Source organism: Monodelphis domestica, chromosome 2 (genome assembly GCF_027887165.1).
Source record: "Monodelphis domestica isolate mMonDom1 chromosome 2, mMonDom1.pri, whole genome shotgun sequence".
NCBI classification, from domain to species: domain Eukaryota; kingdom Metazoa; phylum Chordata; class Mammalia; order Didelphimorphia; family Didelphidae; genus Monodelphis; species Monodelphis domestica.
Window position 1 is genome coordinate 542,450,644 of NC_077228.1, and position 16,272 is coordinate 542,466,915.

The window sequence follows — 16,272 nt, forward strand, 5'->3', positions numbered from 1 at the left end:
GCCTGGTGATGAGGCCAGGAGGGACTCCCATTGCTGATGGAAAACCCAATACTCAGATACTAAATTTTTGTACAATAGAAGTGTTTGTGTTAAGTGTGTCAGCCCTTGTGTGCTTCCCTTCATTGTTCCCCTCCCTCGGGCCAGGAGGCCAGCCGGATCCGGCTCTGGGCACGGGCTTTTAGGCTTCCAGGCACTGTCCTAGGCCCCGGGGGACAAGGTCAAAGGCTAGCGTAAGCAGCCTCTCCCTTCCATGCCCCGGGCTAGTGTGCCCCCTCTGAGCTTGGCAGGAGCTGCTGCCAGGCACCAGAGCTGCCTCCCGAAGACCTTTTGGGCCTTCTCTCTGGCCTCCTCTAGGAGTTGTCTCCCTCAATTCACGTGTGAGCTCCTTGCAAGCAGGAACTGCCTTCTTTTTCTATTTGTATCGACAGTGCTCAGCTTGGGGAGCTTCTCAGATGTTTTTTCATCCACCTGTCCATCTACCCACCCATCCATCCATCCATCCATCCACCCATCTACCCACCCATCCACCCATCCATCCATCCATCCATCCATCCATCCATCCATCCATCTACCCATCCATCCATCCATCCACCCACCCATCTACCCACCCACCCACCCATCCATCCATCCATCCATCCACCCATTTGTCCATCCATTCATCTGTTTAAGTATCCATGCATCCACCCATCTACCCACCCACCCATCCATCCATCCACCCATCCATCAATCCATCCATCCATCCATCCATCTACCCATCCATCCATCCATCCATCCATCCATCCATCCATCCATCCACCCACCCATCTACCCACCCACCCATCCATCCATCCATCCATCCATCCATCCATCCATCCATCCACCCATCCATCCATCCATCCATCCATCCATCCATCCACCCACCCATCTACCCACCCATCCATCCATCCATCCATCCATCCATCCATCTACCCACCCATCCATCCATCCACCCATTTGTCCATCCATCTGTCTATCTACTCACCCATCCATCCATCCACCCATTTGTCCATCCATCTGTCCATCTACCCACCCATCCATCCATCCACCCATTTGTCCATCCATTCATCTGTTTAAGTATCCATGCATCCACCCATCTACCCACCCACCCATCCATCCATCCACCCATCCATCAATCCATCCATCCATCCATCCATCTACCCATCCATCCATCCATCCATCCATCCATCCATCCACCCACCCATCTACCCACCCACCCATCCATCCATCCATCCATCCATCCATCCATCCATCCATCCATCCATCTACCCACCCATCCACCCATCCATCCATCCATCCATCCATCCATCCATCCATCCATCCATCCATCCACCCATCCACCCATCCATCCATCTGTCTGTGCATCCGTCCGTCTGTCTGTCCACCCCCCCCCCCATCCATTCACCATTCAGCTTGTACACAGAAAGGCAATAAGAAGGGTCTGGAGGCAGGAGAGGGCACCAGGGACTGAGGCGGGGTGGGGAAAGGGGGAGGGGAAGTCATGGGCAGGAGGTGGTCCTCGGGCTGGACCTCGAATTCAGCCCAGACTCTAAGAAGCTGCTGCTGCTTCTGTGGGGAGGCTGTCATCGCTGTTGCCCATGCCGAGCCCCTGGTGGTGCCCGGGCCCCGGTCTAGACCAAACCCCCCCTTCAGGACGGGCACAGCTTCCACCCAGGAGATGGTGACGATGAGCTGGCCGCATAGATGAGCAGAAGGTGCTTCCAGGTGCACTTGTGGCCCTTCAGGGAGCATCCCGGCCCTGCAGCAGAGAGTGTGAGCCTCAGAGCAGGAAGGAGAGGTCCACCCCGGGCAAGCCGGCCATTTCCCAGCCTCAGTTTCCTCTCCTATAAGAGTCCTGTTACACTGGGCTGTGGGGAGACTGCAGTGAGCATCTCCTGGTGCCCCGGAAGCATCAATGCTGCTATTAGCCCCGACACAAACCTAAAGCGTCCAAGGAGTCCCCCGCAGGTGAGCCCCCCGGAGAGCGGGAAGGACTGGATGGGGGAGCCCAGAGGGCTGGCTTCGGCCTGCCCTTCCCTGGCAGCTCGGAGCTTGCGGAGAGGAGCTCGGGTTCCCCCCCAGCCCTCGTCCCGCCGGGCTCTTGGGAAAGCCCATGTGATGTCTCAGGGATGGCCAGGCTACCCTGGAGCCCTCCCAGGCTGGGCCAGGGTAGCCTCCGTGTGGCAGCTCCACGAGGCGGACAAGGGGGAGGGGGAGGGGGCCTGCCCTGCTGGCATCTGCTGGCTCTTCCCTCCCCCAACATCTGTGGCTGTTTGAACAGGGAAAGCAAGTTAATGAGAAGCCACGAGGGGGGCGGCGTAGCAGGTCCAGAGGGTCGGCGAGCGAGAGGGAGCTCCACGCTCATCGCAGGAAGGACGACAGGCGGCCTGGGATGTCTCGGCTGGTGGAGTGTGTCCCCAACTTCTCTGAGGGGAACGACCGAGAGGTGAGGCCCGGGGGGAGACGGGGGCCCGGCCTAGGCCTCGCGCCTCCTTGGCTTCTAGAGGTGGAAGCCCCGTGCGGCTGCCCTGTGGTCGGGGGCCCTCTCAGGACGTGGTCAAGCTGGGTCGGGCGAGGTGGGCGCTGAGGGCGCCCTTCCCTGGCCTCAGTTTCCTCAGATCGCTCTCTGGGGCCCGGACAGAGGCACTGGGGGCCGTTGAAGACCCGCCTCTTCCTAGGGGAGGCCGTGTGGGCAAGATGGAGCCCGGCCTGGCACGGCGGGCACGGCGGGCACCACGGGGTCACGCGGGGCAGGCCCGGGAGCCTCGGACCCAGCGTCTGCCCCACGTCTGTTGCAGGCCATCGATGCGATCGGCCGGGCCATCTCCCAGACCGCGGGCTGCGCCCTACTGGACGTCGACGCGGGCCCTTCCACCAATCGCACGGTGTACACCTTCGTGGGGCCGCCGGACGCTGTCGTGGAGGGCGCTCTGGCGGCCGCCCGCGTAGCCTTCCAGCTCCTGGACATGAGCAAGCACAGAGGTGACGTCCTGGGCTCGGGCCCTCGGCGGGGGAGGGGGGCCGGATGTGGCCGGCCTTCCCGGCGCTGACGCAGGTGGGAGTCGCCCTCAGCGCCAGCGGCTTCTCCCGGCGGCAGCTCGGCTCAGAGGGGGGATCCCAACCCCCAAAGGGGCAGGCGTCGGACCACGACGTCTGCGGCCGCCTCCTCCATGCGGGGGCTGCGGGAGCCTGGCCTTGGCTTCCTCCGGTCAGGCCCTTCCTGCCCCAGAGCCCAAAGCAGGGCCCGGGGAGAAGGGACTGAGCCGAGGTCTCCCGGCCCCAGCCCTGTGGTCCGGGGGGGTCTGGGGGCACCGGACGGGCGGGGTGTGGGGGGGGCGGGGGCGGGAGGACCAATGGCCGCCGGCTCCCAGCAGGGTTTGCTCAATCCGTTATCTTGGCAGAAGGCCACAGCGAGAAGCTGCCTGCGGGGGGTGGGGGGGAGGCGGGCCGGGGTGCCCTCGTCGCCCCAGATAACCGGCTTCCAAAGTCCTCCCGGGTTGTCTTTCGGGCATGCCCTTGGCCCGCAGGGAAGCTCCGGGATGGAGGAGAGAAGGCGGCTGAGGGCCGGGGCATGGGGGAGAGCCCCGAGTGCCTAGGCCCGGGGCCAGGCTCACGGCCAGCGCAGCGGCCTTCCGTTCGGGGCCTCCGACTGCTCCTGGGGGTCCCCCACCCTGGGTTAGCCCCGAGCCTGGGCCCGAGCAGGGGCTCCCAGATCCTGGGGGATCCCAGCCTGGGCAGACTGTCGAGGGGAGGGAGGGCTCCAGAGACCCTCTGACAAAAGCTCGGCTCGGGCTCGCCAGCCCCCTCCCCACGCCGGGCCGCGTCTGGACTAGCCCGTTTTCTAGCCGCTCAGAAAGACCCCGGAAGGTGTAGAGCTGGCGGGCCCCGAGGGCTCACCTTGCCCGCTTGACCCCCAAGGGAGCCAGGCCCAGAGAGGGAAGTCGCGCTAAGCGTCAAAGCCGAGATTCAAACCCAGAGCCCTGGAGTGGGGAGAGCACGGACGGGCCGTGGTGCCAGCCAGCCTGGGGCCTGACCCTCTCGAGCCCCCTGAGGGTGTCCCCTGCCCTCTCCTCCCCACCCATTCTCCATCGTCCCGCAGGCGAGCACCCCCGAATGGGCGCCCTCGACGTCTGCCCCTTCATCCCCGTGAGGGACGTGACCATGGACGAGTGTGTTTGGTGTGCCCGGCTCTTTGGCCGGCGACTGTCCGAGGAGCTCAGGGTGCCGGGTGAGTGGGGCGTTCATCCAGGTGGGAAGCACCGAGCCCTGCTAGACGAGGGACTTGGGCCACAGAGCGAGCCTTCCCTCCTCTTACACTTGTGTGGGCTCACGGAAGGAGCCCGGGCCTGGGCTCCTGGACACCAGAATTCTGGCCCTGCCGATGCCGATCACTGGCGGGGGGACCCTCCTCCATCCTGAGCCCCCCCCTCGGGCCTCGGTGTCCTCCTCTTGAAGGACGGCCCCTCCTCTCGTGGATTTGAGCAGACGCAAAAGGATGGGATTGAGTGTGGCCCCTGGCCACGTCCCGTGGTCCTCGGGGCAGGCATGCTGCTCTGACCGCTGCCCTGTTCCTTCTGCCTCCCTTCCCAGTTTATTTGTATGGAGAAGCAGCTCAGCAGGAGCAGAGGAGAACCCTTCCAGCAATCCGGGCAGGAGAATATGAAGCTTTGCCTGAAAAAGTGAGTCTCCTCAAACCCCTGTGCCCTGGGCTGTGTGACATGGTGTGTGCGTGTCTCTGTGTATGGGGGGGCGGGCTGGGGCATGGAGCTGAGACAGGTGGACGGGCAGCCAGCCAGCACTGATTAAGCCCCTGCTGCGCCGGGCCCTGGGCTAGCCCTGGGGATGGATACAAAGACAGTGGCTGCCCTCAAGGAGCTCCCAGCCTAACCGGGCGCCAACAGACCAGCAAGTAGGAACAAACAAGAGGTATAGACCAGAGAGAATGCACGAGCCGGGTGGGAAGTCATGGCTGGGATTTGAACCGGGTCTTGAAGGAGGCTGGCCGTGGGTTGACTTAGGAAGCTGAGGTTGAGGTGAGGAAGGAGAGTCTCCCAGCCAGTGGGAAGGCAGAGAGTTGGGGACCTACATGTCCTATGAAGGAGTCACCAGGAGTCCAGTGCTCCTGAACCACAGTGTGGGGGTGGGAGGCAGGGAAGAAGGGGCCCAGAAAGCTGGAAACGTGTTAGATTAAAATGAGTCACCCCAGACGGTATTTCCATAGAGTTTATTAATGATCGCTTGAAATAGAGAAGGGCACAGATTTAAAGTCTGACCACAGAGGAGGGGCCCTCCCTGAGATACTACAGAGATGAAATTAAAGATGTAAAAAGTGAAATCAACAAGAGATGGTAGGAAGGTGAAACTGAAGAGATGTTATAAAGGTGAAATTGAAAGGGCAAGGGATGGCACAAAGGTGAAAATGACAAGCCGGGGGCTGAGGTGAAATTGAGGAGAGATGCTATAAAGGCGAAATGAGGAAATGGCACAAAGATGAAATATACAAAGATGCTGCTCAGGTGAAATCCAGAGATGGTTAGAGATGAAATTGACAGGCCTTGCAACCATATGGAATAGGAGGGGCCGTGAGTGATTGAGACATCCGGCAAGACTCCCACATTGTGAGCCTGAGGAAACTGGGAGGATGGGGCTGCCCTCCACAGCAATGGGAAAGGTGGGAGGTGAGGAGGATTTAAGGGGAAAGATCATGAGTTGTGAGACAGAGAAGAGGCAGGGAGATGGAGTCACAGGAAGGTGATGGGATCACAGAATTGGGTCCTCTCAGGGCTGGGAAGGGACCTTAAGGAGAAACTAGTATGTGCGCTTGAAGGGGCATTTCCAGCTCAGCTGGTATTGGATCCCCGCTAAGAGAGAAGCCAGAGCTCCGGAGCTGGAGCCAAAAGAACTGAGCTGGAATCTGCCCTATGCCTGGGTGACCTCAGGCAAGTCCCACTCCTCTCCAAGCCTCAGTTTTCTCATCTGTCCAATGAGGGGTTTGGGCTAGCTGAGCTCTAATTCTCTGGGTGATTTCCCTGATCACCGAGGGGTCTGGAAAGAGCAGCCCTTTGTCCACGTGCCTGGGAGAGTACTCGGCTTCTGAAGTGGGAAGGGAAAGGATGGGGTAAGCAGAGCTCTTGGCATTTCCCAAGACCTCTTCCCTGACGGACACCCGCTCCCCCGAGGCCGGCCTCCTGTGACCTGTGCCTTTTGTCCCCACAGCTCAAGAAGGCTGAATGGGCTCCTGATTTTGGTCCCAGCACCTTCGTGCCCAGCTGGGGGGCCACCGTGACAGGGGCCCGGAAGTTCCTCATCGCGTTCAACATCAACCTCATCTGTACCAAGGAGCAGGCCCATCGGATTGCCCTGAACATCCGGGAGCAGGGACGGGGGAAGGACCAGGTGAGGGGCTCCCTGGGGGTCGAATGGAATCCCGACTGAAGAGCAGCCGTAGCTTAGGCAGAGCTCCGGCCACTGTAATAATTAAAATTGATGATATTTCTTCTACCCAGAGATATATATTTTATAAAGTTTATTAGGAAGGGTAGACAATCATTCCTAAGTAACCTGGCCCAGCCTGCCAGTTTCTTCCTCATTCCCCCTCACCTCCTGCACTGTCTCTTCTCCTTTGGTACGCTCATGGCCTTCTCTCAGCTTCTTCCCGGTTCTGCCCCAAACCTTAACTTTTGTAGACGTACGGAACGTACACCGATGCAACCCTGGCGCTACTGTGGTATGTCAGGAATGTTTGATAGACAGGTAAAGTTACTCAGGAAGTGGGAGGGGATGAGCTTCCCTGACACCATCCCCCCTGTGAGCCTTTGGATGTAAAGGATAATTTTACGTTGTGACATAAAATTGCGAATACCATACTTTAGAAGATCTGATTAGGGTGGAATGGTTTTAAAATTCACATGGGAGACCCGTCTCCCCAATGGATCACTTAAATATGACTATCTTATAACTAAATACCTTCTAGCTGAAAGTACATACAATATTACGTTTTTCTAAGAGGGCGTTACAGTAGTGAGAGATGGGAGTAAAATACCAAAACTGATTGATAGATGCATTGACAAAATGCCAATTAGGGCCAGTCCCCTTTGGCATAAGAGTTTACATTCAGAATAAGTATCTTCAACCCCTTGGCATTCCGTCTTCACCAGAGAGACGGGAAGGAGTGCTGGCAGGAGCCCCGGCTCAAGAGGGGGAGAGCCGGCCTCGTCCAGTCTGCTGCTGCCTCACTCTGTGACCTCTGGCCGGGGGGCCTCTCCTTTCTGGCTCTCCATTGTGTTCAGAGTAAAATGGGGGGCTGGACTAGAGGACCGTTTCCCTGGTCAGTGGACCAGTATGGCGCGGACTCAGACCCGGGTGAAGTCAGAGAGGGCAGAGGGGCGTGCGGGGACCCGGAGCAATGCTTGCCCTTGGGTCATGGCCGTGACCCAGACCAGACTCCTGAATTCCTCGCTTTGCTGCAGGGCCAGGGCTCAGGTGTCTCCCCCGAACTTCTTTTCTGATGTTTACATCTATGGAGAAGGCCCAGCCTGGCAGCGGACGGTCTGTGGTCTGTTGCCACAATGACATTTCTTTCCCTCCATATTGGACCCCATTTCCCAGACAATCCTGAGCGGGCAGTGGAGCCTCCTGCCAGTTGTTGGCCCCCGGGTTTCCTAAGCAGGGATTTGGTGCCCCTTCCACCTTCTGTGGGGGCCCCTTTGGTCGGGCTCACGGCTTTCGGCATTCTGCCCATGCCAGGGTGCTTCATGTAAATGGCTTGGGGTCAGGCCACTGATTGGTGGCTTGGAAAAGGAGGCGGCAGACCCCCGTGTTCGGGCGCCATGCCAGGAACGACCTCTTGACAGGACAGGGAGGGGGCTGGCCCAGAGTTTGTGAGACAGGTTTCCTTTGTAGCCTGGGCGGCTGAGGAAGGTCCAGGGCATCGGCTGGTACCTGGAGGAGAAGAACCTCGCGCAGGTGTCGACCAACCTTCTGGATTTCGAAATCACGGCCCTCCACACGGTGTATGAAGAGACCTGCAAAGATGCCCAGGTGAGCCCCAGGCGGGCACGGCTGGCCTGCCCATTGCTGAGAACCCATGGGGCACACTAAGGGGGAATATACACGTGGCACACTAAGGGGAATCCATGTGGCACACTAAGGGGGAATATACACGTGGCACACTAAGGGGGAATATACACGTGGCACACTAAGGGGAATCCATGTGGCACACTAAGGGGGAATATACACGTGGCACACTAAGGGGAATCCATGTGGCACACTAAAGGGGAATATACACGTGGCACACTAAGGGGAATCTATGTGGCACACTAAGGGGGAATATACACGTGGCACACTAAGGGGAATCCATGTGGCACACTAAGGGGGAATATACACGTGGCACACTAAGGGGAATCCATGTGGCACACTAAGGGGGAATATACACGTGGCACACTAAGGGGAATCCATGTGGCACACTAAAGAGGGGATATACGTGGCACACTAAGGGGAATCCATGTGGCACACTAAAGAGGGGATATACGTGTGGCACACTAAGGGGAATCTATGTGGCACACTAAAGGGGAATATACACGTGGCACACTAAGGGGAATCCATGTGGCACACTAAGGGGGAATATACACGTGGCACACTAAGGGGAATCCATGTGGCACACTAAAGAGGGGATATACGTGGCACACTAAGGGGAATCCATGTGGCACACTAAAGGGGAATATACACGTGGCACACTAAGGGGAATCTATGTGGCACACTAAAGGGGAATATACACGTGGCACACTAAGGGGAATCCATGTGGCACACTAAGGGGAATCCATGTGGCACACTAAGGGGGAATATACACGTGGCACACTAAGGGGAATCCATGTGGCACACTAAGGGGGAATATACACGTGGCACACTAAGGGGAATCCATGTGGCACACTAAAGAGGGGATATACGTGTGGCACACTAAGGGGAATCTATGTGGCACACTAAAGGGGAATATACACGTGGCACACTAAGGGGAATCCATGTGGCACACTAAGGGGGAATATACACGTGGCACACTAAGGGGAATCCATGTGGCACACTAAGGGGAATCCATGTGGCACACTAAGGGGGAATATACACGTGGCACACTAAGGGGAATCCATGTGGCACACTAAGGGGGAATATACACGTGGCACACTAAGGGGAATCCATGTGGCACACTAAAGAGGGGATATACGTGGCACACTAAGGGGAATCCATGTGGCACACTAAAGGGGAATATACACGTGGCACACTAAGGGGAATCTATGTGGCACACTAAAGGGGAATATACACGTGGCACACTAAGGGGAATCCATGTGGCACACTAAGGGGAATCCATGTGGCACACTAAGGGGGAATATACACGTGGCACACTAAGGGGAATCCATGTGGCACACTAAGGGGGAATATACACGTGGCACACTAAGGGGAATCCATGTGGCACACTAAAGAGGGGATATACGTGTGGCACACTAAGGGGAATCTATGTGGCACACTAAAGGGGAATATACACGTGGCACACTAAGGGGAATCCATGTGGCACACTAAGGGGGAATATACACGTGGCACACTAAGGGGAATCCATGTGGCACACTAAAGAGGGGATATACGTGGCACACTAAGGGGAATCCATGTGGCACACTAAAGGGGAATATACACGTGGCACACTAAGGGGAATCTATGTGGCACACTAAAGGGGAATATACACGTGGCACACTAAGGGGAATCCATGTGGCACACTAAGGGGAATCCATGTGGCACACTAAGGGGGAATATACACGTGGCACACTAAGGGGAATCCATGTGGCACACTAAGGGGGAATATACACGTGGCACACTAAGGGGAATCCATGTGGCACACTAAAGAGGGGATATACGTGGCACACTAAGGGGAATCCATGTGGCACACTAAAGAGGGGATATACGTGTGGCACACTAAGGGGAATCCATGTGGCACACTAAAGGGGAATATACACGTGGCACACTAAGGGGAATCTATGTGGCACACTAAAGGGGAATATACACGTGGCACACTAAGGGGAATCCATGTGGCACACTAAAGGGGGGATATACGTGGCACAGTAAGGGGAATCCATGTGGCACACTAAAGGGGGGATACACGTGGCACACTAAGGGGAATCCATGTGGCACACTAAAGGGAGGATATACACGTGGCACACTAAAGGGGGGATATACACGTGGCACACTAAGGTGTTTCCTTCCTGCCTGCCACTCCAGGAGCTGAACCTGCCGGTGGTGGGCTCCCAGCTGGTGGGACTCGTCCCCCTGAAGGCCCTGCTGGACGCTGCTGACTTTTACTGTCAGAAGGAGAAGCTCTTCATTCTGGAGGAGGAGCACAAGATCCGCCTGGTGGGCCGGGCCCTGAGTTCAAGGGGGGGGTGGGGTGGGGGGGGTGACCCCTTCTTTTACAGGCAGGAGGACCCAGAAGCTCCTGGCCGTAGAAGCACAGAGTCTGGGGAGTGGGAGGGCAGTAGAGACCTCCTTGAGGGGGGCCTTCCCACGCCGAGGCAGCTCTGCGAGATCTCCGCCTCTTGGAACGGGCTCCAAAGTGGCAGCAATGTTTTGGGGGTGCCAGAACACGTTGTCGCCTCATACTAAGCTTGGAATCCATTCAGACCCTCAGATTGTTTTTTGTCCGATGATTCCTTCCTGGCCTGGCACGTCTGCTGTTGGCCTGACGAGCCCCGGGAAAGCCTTTCCCTGCATCCCCGCTAAACGTCGGCGCAGCGTTAGGGGACTGGCCCAAGGTCACACGGCCAGGAAGGGGCTGGGCTGGATGGGAACTCGGGTCTCCCCCCCTAAGCCCGGCACTTTCTCCACGGCGATGGTGGCTTGCAGCTCAGAGAAACAGCGCTCTGGTTGGTTGTCGGGCGATGCCAGGGTGCCCTCTGGCTGGCCCGGCCCCTTGCCACCTGGAGCGAGAGCTGGCATCCTTGCTGGGCCTTCCACGAGGAGGCCGGGAGGAGGCCATTGCTTATCCCAGACAGACATGGCGAGACCAGAGGGAAGCTGGGGAGAGCAGAGGGAGCGGCCCGGAGACACATGGCCCGCCCCGAGGCAGGAAGACGTGGCTCGAACCCTGTCCCCGGGTCTTAGCTGAGAGACCCTGACGGAGTCCCCGTCCCATTTGGCTTTGGTTTCTTCAGTGCCCTGAGCCCGTCCCTGCACCCGAGGCCGGGCGCCGGCGCTGACGGGAGCCTCCCTCTCGCTCTCGTCCTCTCAGGTGGTGACCCGGCTGGGCCTGGACTCCTTGTCGCCCTTCCGCCCGCAGGAGCGCGTCATCGAGTAGGAGAGCCCCGCCCGTCCCTGGCGCTGGGCCGCTCACAGCTTGGGGGCCGCGCCTGGGGGGCTCACAGGGGGGGCTCCGAGGAGGAGGGGGCGGGGCGTCCTCCCACCCTCCGTTTTGTCCTCTGTAAAATGGGGGTGACGATAGGTGGGAGACGGCAGGCCCATCACGGGGTTGTGGTGAGGCTCAGGGAGGGGACCCAGGCCTGAAAGCGGGGGGCAAGGGGAGGAGCCCTCCGTCTGCGCCCCCCGCCAGCTCCAGCCTCACGTGCTCCTTCTGCGTCGTCATCCCTTCTGGGGGGCCACAATGCGGCATGGAGAGGGCAGGCTGTGGGGCCCGGGGGAGGAGCGGCCACTGTCGGGGGCCCGGGGGGAGGGGTGGCTGCTGTCGGGGGGGGGGGCGGGGGGAGGGGAGGCCACTGTCGGGGGGGGGGGCGGGGGGAGGGGAGGCCGCTGTCGGGGGGGCCCGGGGGAGGGGCAGCCAATCTTGGGGGCCTGGGGGAGGGGCGGCCGCTGTTGGTGGCCTGGCCGAGCGCCTCCTGTCCCACAGGTACATGGTTCAAGACGGCGCCACGCGGGGGAACTTGGTCTCCAAGTCTCTTCGGGCCTTCGTCCAGGACGTGGGGGCCCGCTCTGCCGCCCCGGGCGGTGGCTCTGTGGCCGCAGCAGTGGCCGCCATGGTAAAGGCCGGTGACCCCGGCGGGGGGGGCGGCACTGACCGCGGGGGCGGCCTCTCTCCGGCCAGCGGCCTTGTCTCTGGGCTCCGGCCCGACTGTGGTCAGACGCCCCGAGACGAGGCTGGGGAAGGAGTGAGGCGAGGGAGTGGCCGGGCCTCTTCTCTGGACTCGGGCCAAGGAGGCTCCGGCCTGGGGTGGGGTGGGGGGACCCCCAGGTGAAGCCTCTCCCTTAGGCTTTGGAGGCCACAACAGTCCGATCCCCTAAACCGAGGCCGGACCGGCTCCGGCCTCCCTCGGCCTCCCCCTCCTCCGCGGGGAAGGGCAGACCCAGGAAGGAGCCGCCGTCCCTGTCCCTCCTCAGGGGGCGGCGCTGGGCGCCATGGTGGGGCTCATGACCTACGGCAAGCGGCAGTTCGAGCACCTGGACCCGGCCATGAGGAGGCTCATCCCCCCCTTCCACCGGGCGATGGGGGAGCTGCTGGCGGCCGTGGACGCGGACGCAGAGGCCTTCGGCGGCTACATGGCAAGTGACCGTTCGCCTGGGCACGCGGCGCTCCTTGGCCCGGAGGGAGGGCCCGAGGGCAGAAGCAGGTGACACTTGAACCCAGGGCCTTCGACGGCCAAAGCGGGGCTCCGGCCTCCAGGCACCCTCTGACCCTGCTTTGGGGGGCCCCACGTTCCAGGGCCTCCTTCCTGGCTCCCTGGAGGTCTCAGCCGGGCCCCCCCTGGCCAGCTGAGCCGCTTGAGGCGGGGTGCTGGGGCCGGAGCTCGGGATGACCAGAGGCTGCAGAGCCCCGAATTCCTCCCCGCCCCAGCCCTTACCCTCTGGAGCCCGAGGGATGGGGGTGCCCCGAGGCCCCTGGACTCGGCTCTGCAGAACCGCCAGCCTTGAGGGGCTCTGATGGGGAGCTCTCGGGGGGCGCAGACTCTCCCCCAGGGCTGGCCACGAGTGACGCCTCGTGCTTTTGTGCCCTTTCAGGAAGCCATGAAGATGCCCAGAAACACCCCTGAGGAGAAAGACAGGTGCGTGCGACCCCCCTCAGTGCGCCCCCCTTGGTGTGAGCAGCCCCCTCTAGGAGGCCCACTGGGGGCGCCACCGCCAGGAAGGACCAGGATTTCTTCCCAGCTGGGTTGGAGTCCTTTGATGTGAAGTGAGCTCCGCCTCAGCTGGCTGCAGAGGGCGCTCAAGCTCTGGGGAGGCCCTTTGGGCTGGCCGGTCAGCTCTGGGTGCCATCTTGGGCTCCGTCTGTCCTGTCTAGGCGCACAGCTGCCATGCAGGAGGGGCTGAAGAAGGCCGTCAGGGCCCCCTTGGGGCTGGCACAGAAAGTGAACGCGCTGTGGCCCGGTCTGAAGGAGATGGCTCTTCATGGGAATGCCTCGTGCACGTCGGACCTCCAGGTACGGGCCAAGGAGCAGAGTTCGAGGGGATGGCTGGGGAAGGTGCTGCTGTAGCCTGGGGGCTCCGAGGGCCCTCACCCCCTCTCCCAGCCACTTTCCACTGGACTCACTCTCCCACAAACCCATACAGGGATGAGGGGAAGTCAACGCCTTCAGGGGTTTGTTGAGTGAATGAATGATGAACTTCCCCTGATATGTGTGGGGTCTCCTTATAGGCTCATAGCGCTAGAGATCTAGAGCTAGAAGGGACCTCGGGAATCACCAAGTGCCCATGGGAGCCCCCCACCTTACCCCAGACAGGAAGGAGGAAGCACTCCCATGGGCTGCTGGGCAGAGGGGGAGAGGGAGAGGGGAACCTCCACTCTGGCATGCTCCGGCACACAGGCTGTGGGCTCACTAACATGGCCCAAGTCCAACACACTTCATCGTGGCCTGTGCTAGGGGTCCTGCCTCCTCTCCTCCATCTACTGCTGGTTTATTGGTTTGGCTGTTTAAGGGGAGGCAGCTGGGTGGGTCAGTGGGTAGAGCGCTGGGGCCAGAGTCAGGAAGACATGAGTTCAAATCTGGCCTCAGATGCTCACTAGTTGATCCTTGGTTTGCCTTAACCCCCTGGAGAAGGAAATGGAACCCCTACAGTGTCTGTGACGAAACTCCTCCAGACCATGAGGAGTTACTAAGCAGGGGACACAACCAAACCCAGCATCCCCCACAACCCTGGTGCCTACCAGGAGCGCATGAGCAGGTGCTACCAGGCACTGGGAATGGCTTCCCAAAGGATCCCAGGGACTGTGGAGAGGCTTTCAGGGCAGGAAAAGTCAGTGTTCGCCTCCCTTCAGGCCCCGTGTGTGTGTGTGTGTGTGTGTGTGTGTGTGTGTGTGTGTGTGTGTGTGTGTGTATGCGTGTGCTAATGTGATTGGAGCCTCAGGGAAGTCTGGGCCCCGAGGGCCAGGGAGCTGGCTTCAAGGGTTGGGCATCCTGGCACCTTTGGGCCCTGCAGATGTTAGGGGCTGGGCGAGGGGACCGCGAGGACCCCTGGATTGACCAGCAGCCGAGGGCTGCCTGTCGAGAGTGGTCGAGACCGGGAGCTGGGCGGGGGGGCAGATGCCCCTCAAGAAGCTCTCCACAAAGGATCCCTGGTGCTCAGAGGCCCTGGTTTGAGAGGTGTGGCAGGCATGGGATGGGGTCTGACTCGGGGGGATGGTGCCACTCACAGGTATCTTGTCTCCATTTCACAAAGAGAATCAATCATCCAGGCTTGGGGCCACTGGCCAGGAGCGGCTCTGGGCTCCTGCCAGTAGGGTTGGGGGGGGCTCCCGGACGAGGGACAAACTTCTCTGATTGGGGCTGTTGCAGGTGGCCGCCAAAGCACTGGAAACTGGCGTCTTTGGGGCCTATTTCAACGTTCTCATCAACCTGAAGGATGTCTGCGATGACCGCTTCCGGCACCAGGTGAAACGCAAGGGTCCCCCCCGAGCCACAGCCTTGGGGTTCTTCACCTACAACCCTTTAGCTGAGCCCTCATGGATGGGGGCCTGGAGACAGAGAAGGGAAATGGGCTGCTTCCTGTTCTCCAGATGGGGAAACGGAGGCCTGCCAGCCTCAGGTCGCTCTGCCCTGGTCTCCGAAGGTCTCTGGAGAGCCACCACCCTTTCCTGGGACCCCAGTTTCCCAGGGCCTGGCCCCCTCTCATAGGGTGTGAGCCTTGGCTGGGTGGGAATCCATCAGGAAGTGGGCACTCAGCATGTCCATTGTGCTTTCCACCCCCCCAGAGGATCAGGGAAGGACTTAGCAGTCACCTAGTCCTGCTCCTTTCTTTAGAATAAGGGAACTTGGGCTCAGAGAGGGTGAGTAACTTGTCCAAGGCCACCAGACTGGTTGTGGCAGAGCCGGGATTAGAACCCGCAGCCTCCAGATTCCAGACCCGTTAGTGGCCTTCCTCCACCTGTTGTTGCTTCTCCTGCTTCCTTCTGTTCTGTGGCCCCGACAGTTTCTTTGTAGAGGAAACGCTTGGAGCTCCTTTTCTGGAATAACCGCCGGCTTTCTTCTGCCCAGATACAGGAGGACATCTCCCGGCTCCTGGAGGAGGCTCAGAGCAGTGCAGCCTCCGTGCTGGAGTCCCTGGCAGCCCGGACAGAGTGAAGGAGCTGCCGCCATGTGGGGGACGGCATGCCAGCCTGTCCATTGCTCCACCTGCCACCCATCGAGCCACCCACCCATCCATCCATCCGTCCATCCGTCCGTCCATCCGTCTGTCCATCCCTCCACCCATCCAACCATCTGTCCATCTCTCTCCTTCTGTCCCTCCTGTCTGCCCTGTCCTGGGCTCCTTCCTTTCCCCCATTCCTCCCCAGGAATGCTGCCAAGAGAGCCACCTAGGGGCAGGGTTAAATAGAAACCTGTGATTCGCACCCAGGGCTGAAGAGTGACCTAAGGGACAAAAGGCATGCATTTGACCCCAAATCCTGCTCCTTAGAAGGAAGTTCCAGCAAACTCATCACCCCCACCATCACCTCTTCTTCTTCCTCTTCCTTCTTGTCTTCCTCCTCCTCCTCCTCCTCTTCCTCCCCATGTGACTTGCAGCCTCAGTTTCCCCCTCTGTAAATGGGGGATCCCCGACTCTGAACCCAAGCCTCTGGGGCATCTCCCTGGGCTGGGCCAGTTCAGCTCCTCCCTGTGTTGCCTGGTTGGTGCCCTCCGGGTCAGGGCCATGCCCTCGGCCTCCATATAAAATCTGCTTCTGACTGGCAGTGCCCGGGTGTGGCGTCTTTGTGGGGGGAGGCTGTGGCACAGCCAGGGGAGGAGGGTGGGACTGCCGGTCACCTGAGGCTGGGCACTGGGGCAGCCAAGGCCCTGGGGA

The 16,272-nt window shown here is 60.0% G+C and overlaps 2 protein-coding genes across 3 annotated transcripts in view; both read left to right on the top strand.

Moving 5' to 3' along the window:
- The window catches only part of SPATC1L (spermatogenesis and centriole associated 1 like), a 16,493-nt gene extending 16,392 nt beyond the window's left edge, over positions 1-101 (top strand). For both annotated transcript variants that reach the window (XM_056820173.1, XM_001365804.3), the window contains exon 5: positions 1-101. This exon is cut by the window's left edge and continues 318 nt beyond it. In XM_056820173.1, coding sequence (XP_056676151.1) covers positions 1-9 — 9 coding nt within the window. In that variant the 3' untranslated portion in view covers positions 10-101.
- A 2,203-nt stretch (positions 102-2,304) lies between these two features.
- Positions 2,305-16,162, top strand: FTCD (formimidoyltransferase cyclodeaminase). The gene is made up of 14 exons (XM_056820175.1): positions 2,305-2,461; positions 2,814-2,997; positions 4,115-4,243; positions 4,606-4,694; positions 6,232-6,411; positions 7,918-8,055; positions 10,273-10,404; positions 11,279-11,340; positions 11,891-12,020; positions 12,379-12,544; positions 13,001-13,040; positions 13,277-13,415; positions 14,769-14,864; positions 15,468-16,162. The coding sequence occupies exons 1-14, from the start codon at positions 2,408-2,410 to the stop codon at positions 15,552-15,554; spliced, it is 1,626 nt and encodes a 541-aa protein (XP_056676153.1). The 5' UTR covers positions 2,305-2,407; the 3' UTR covers positions 15,555-16,162.
- The last annotated feature ends 110 nt before the right edge of the window (positions 16,163-16,272 follow it).

Excerpts from the sequence above, each read along its gene's own strand:
- FTCD (XM_056820175.1), top strand. The coding sequence starts at position 2,408 with ATGTCTCGGCTGGTGGAGTGTGTCCCCAACTTCTCTGAGGGGAACGAC. Across the intron at positions 2,462-2,813 it reads CTGAGGGGAACGACCGAGAG|GCCATCGATGCGATCGGCCG; the intron begins GTGAGGCCCGGG and ends CGTCTGTTGCAG. Across the intron at positions 12,021-12,378 it reads CCGCAGCAGTGGCCGCCATG|GGGGCGGCGCTGGGCGCCAT; the intron begins GTAAAGGCCGGT and ends GTCCCTCCTCAG.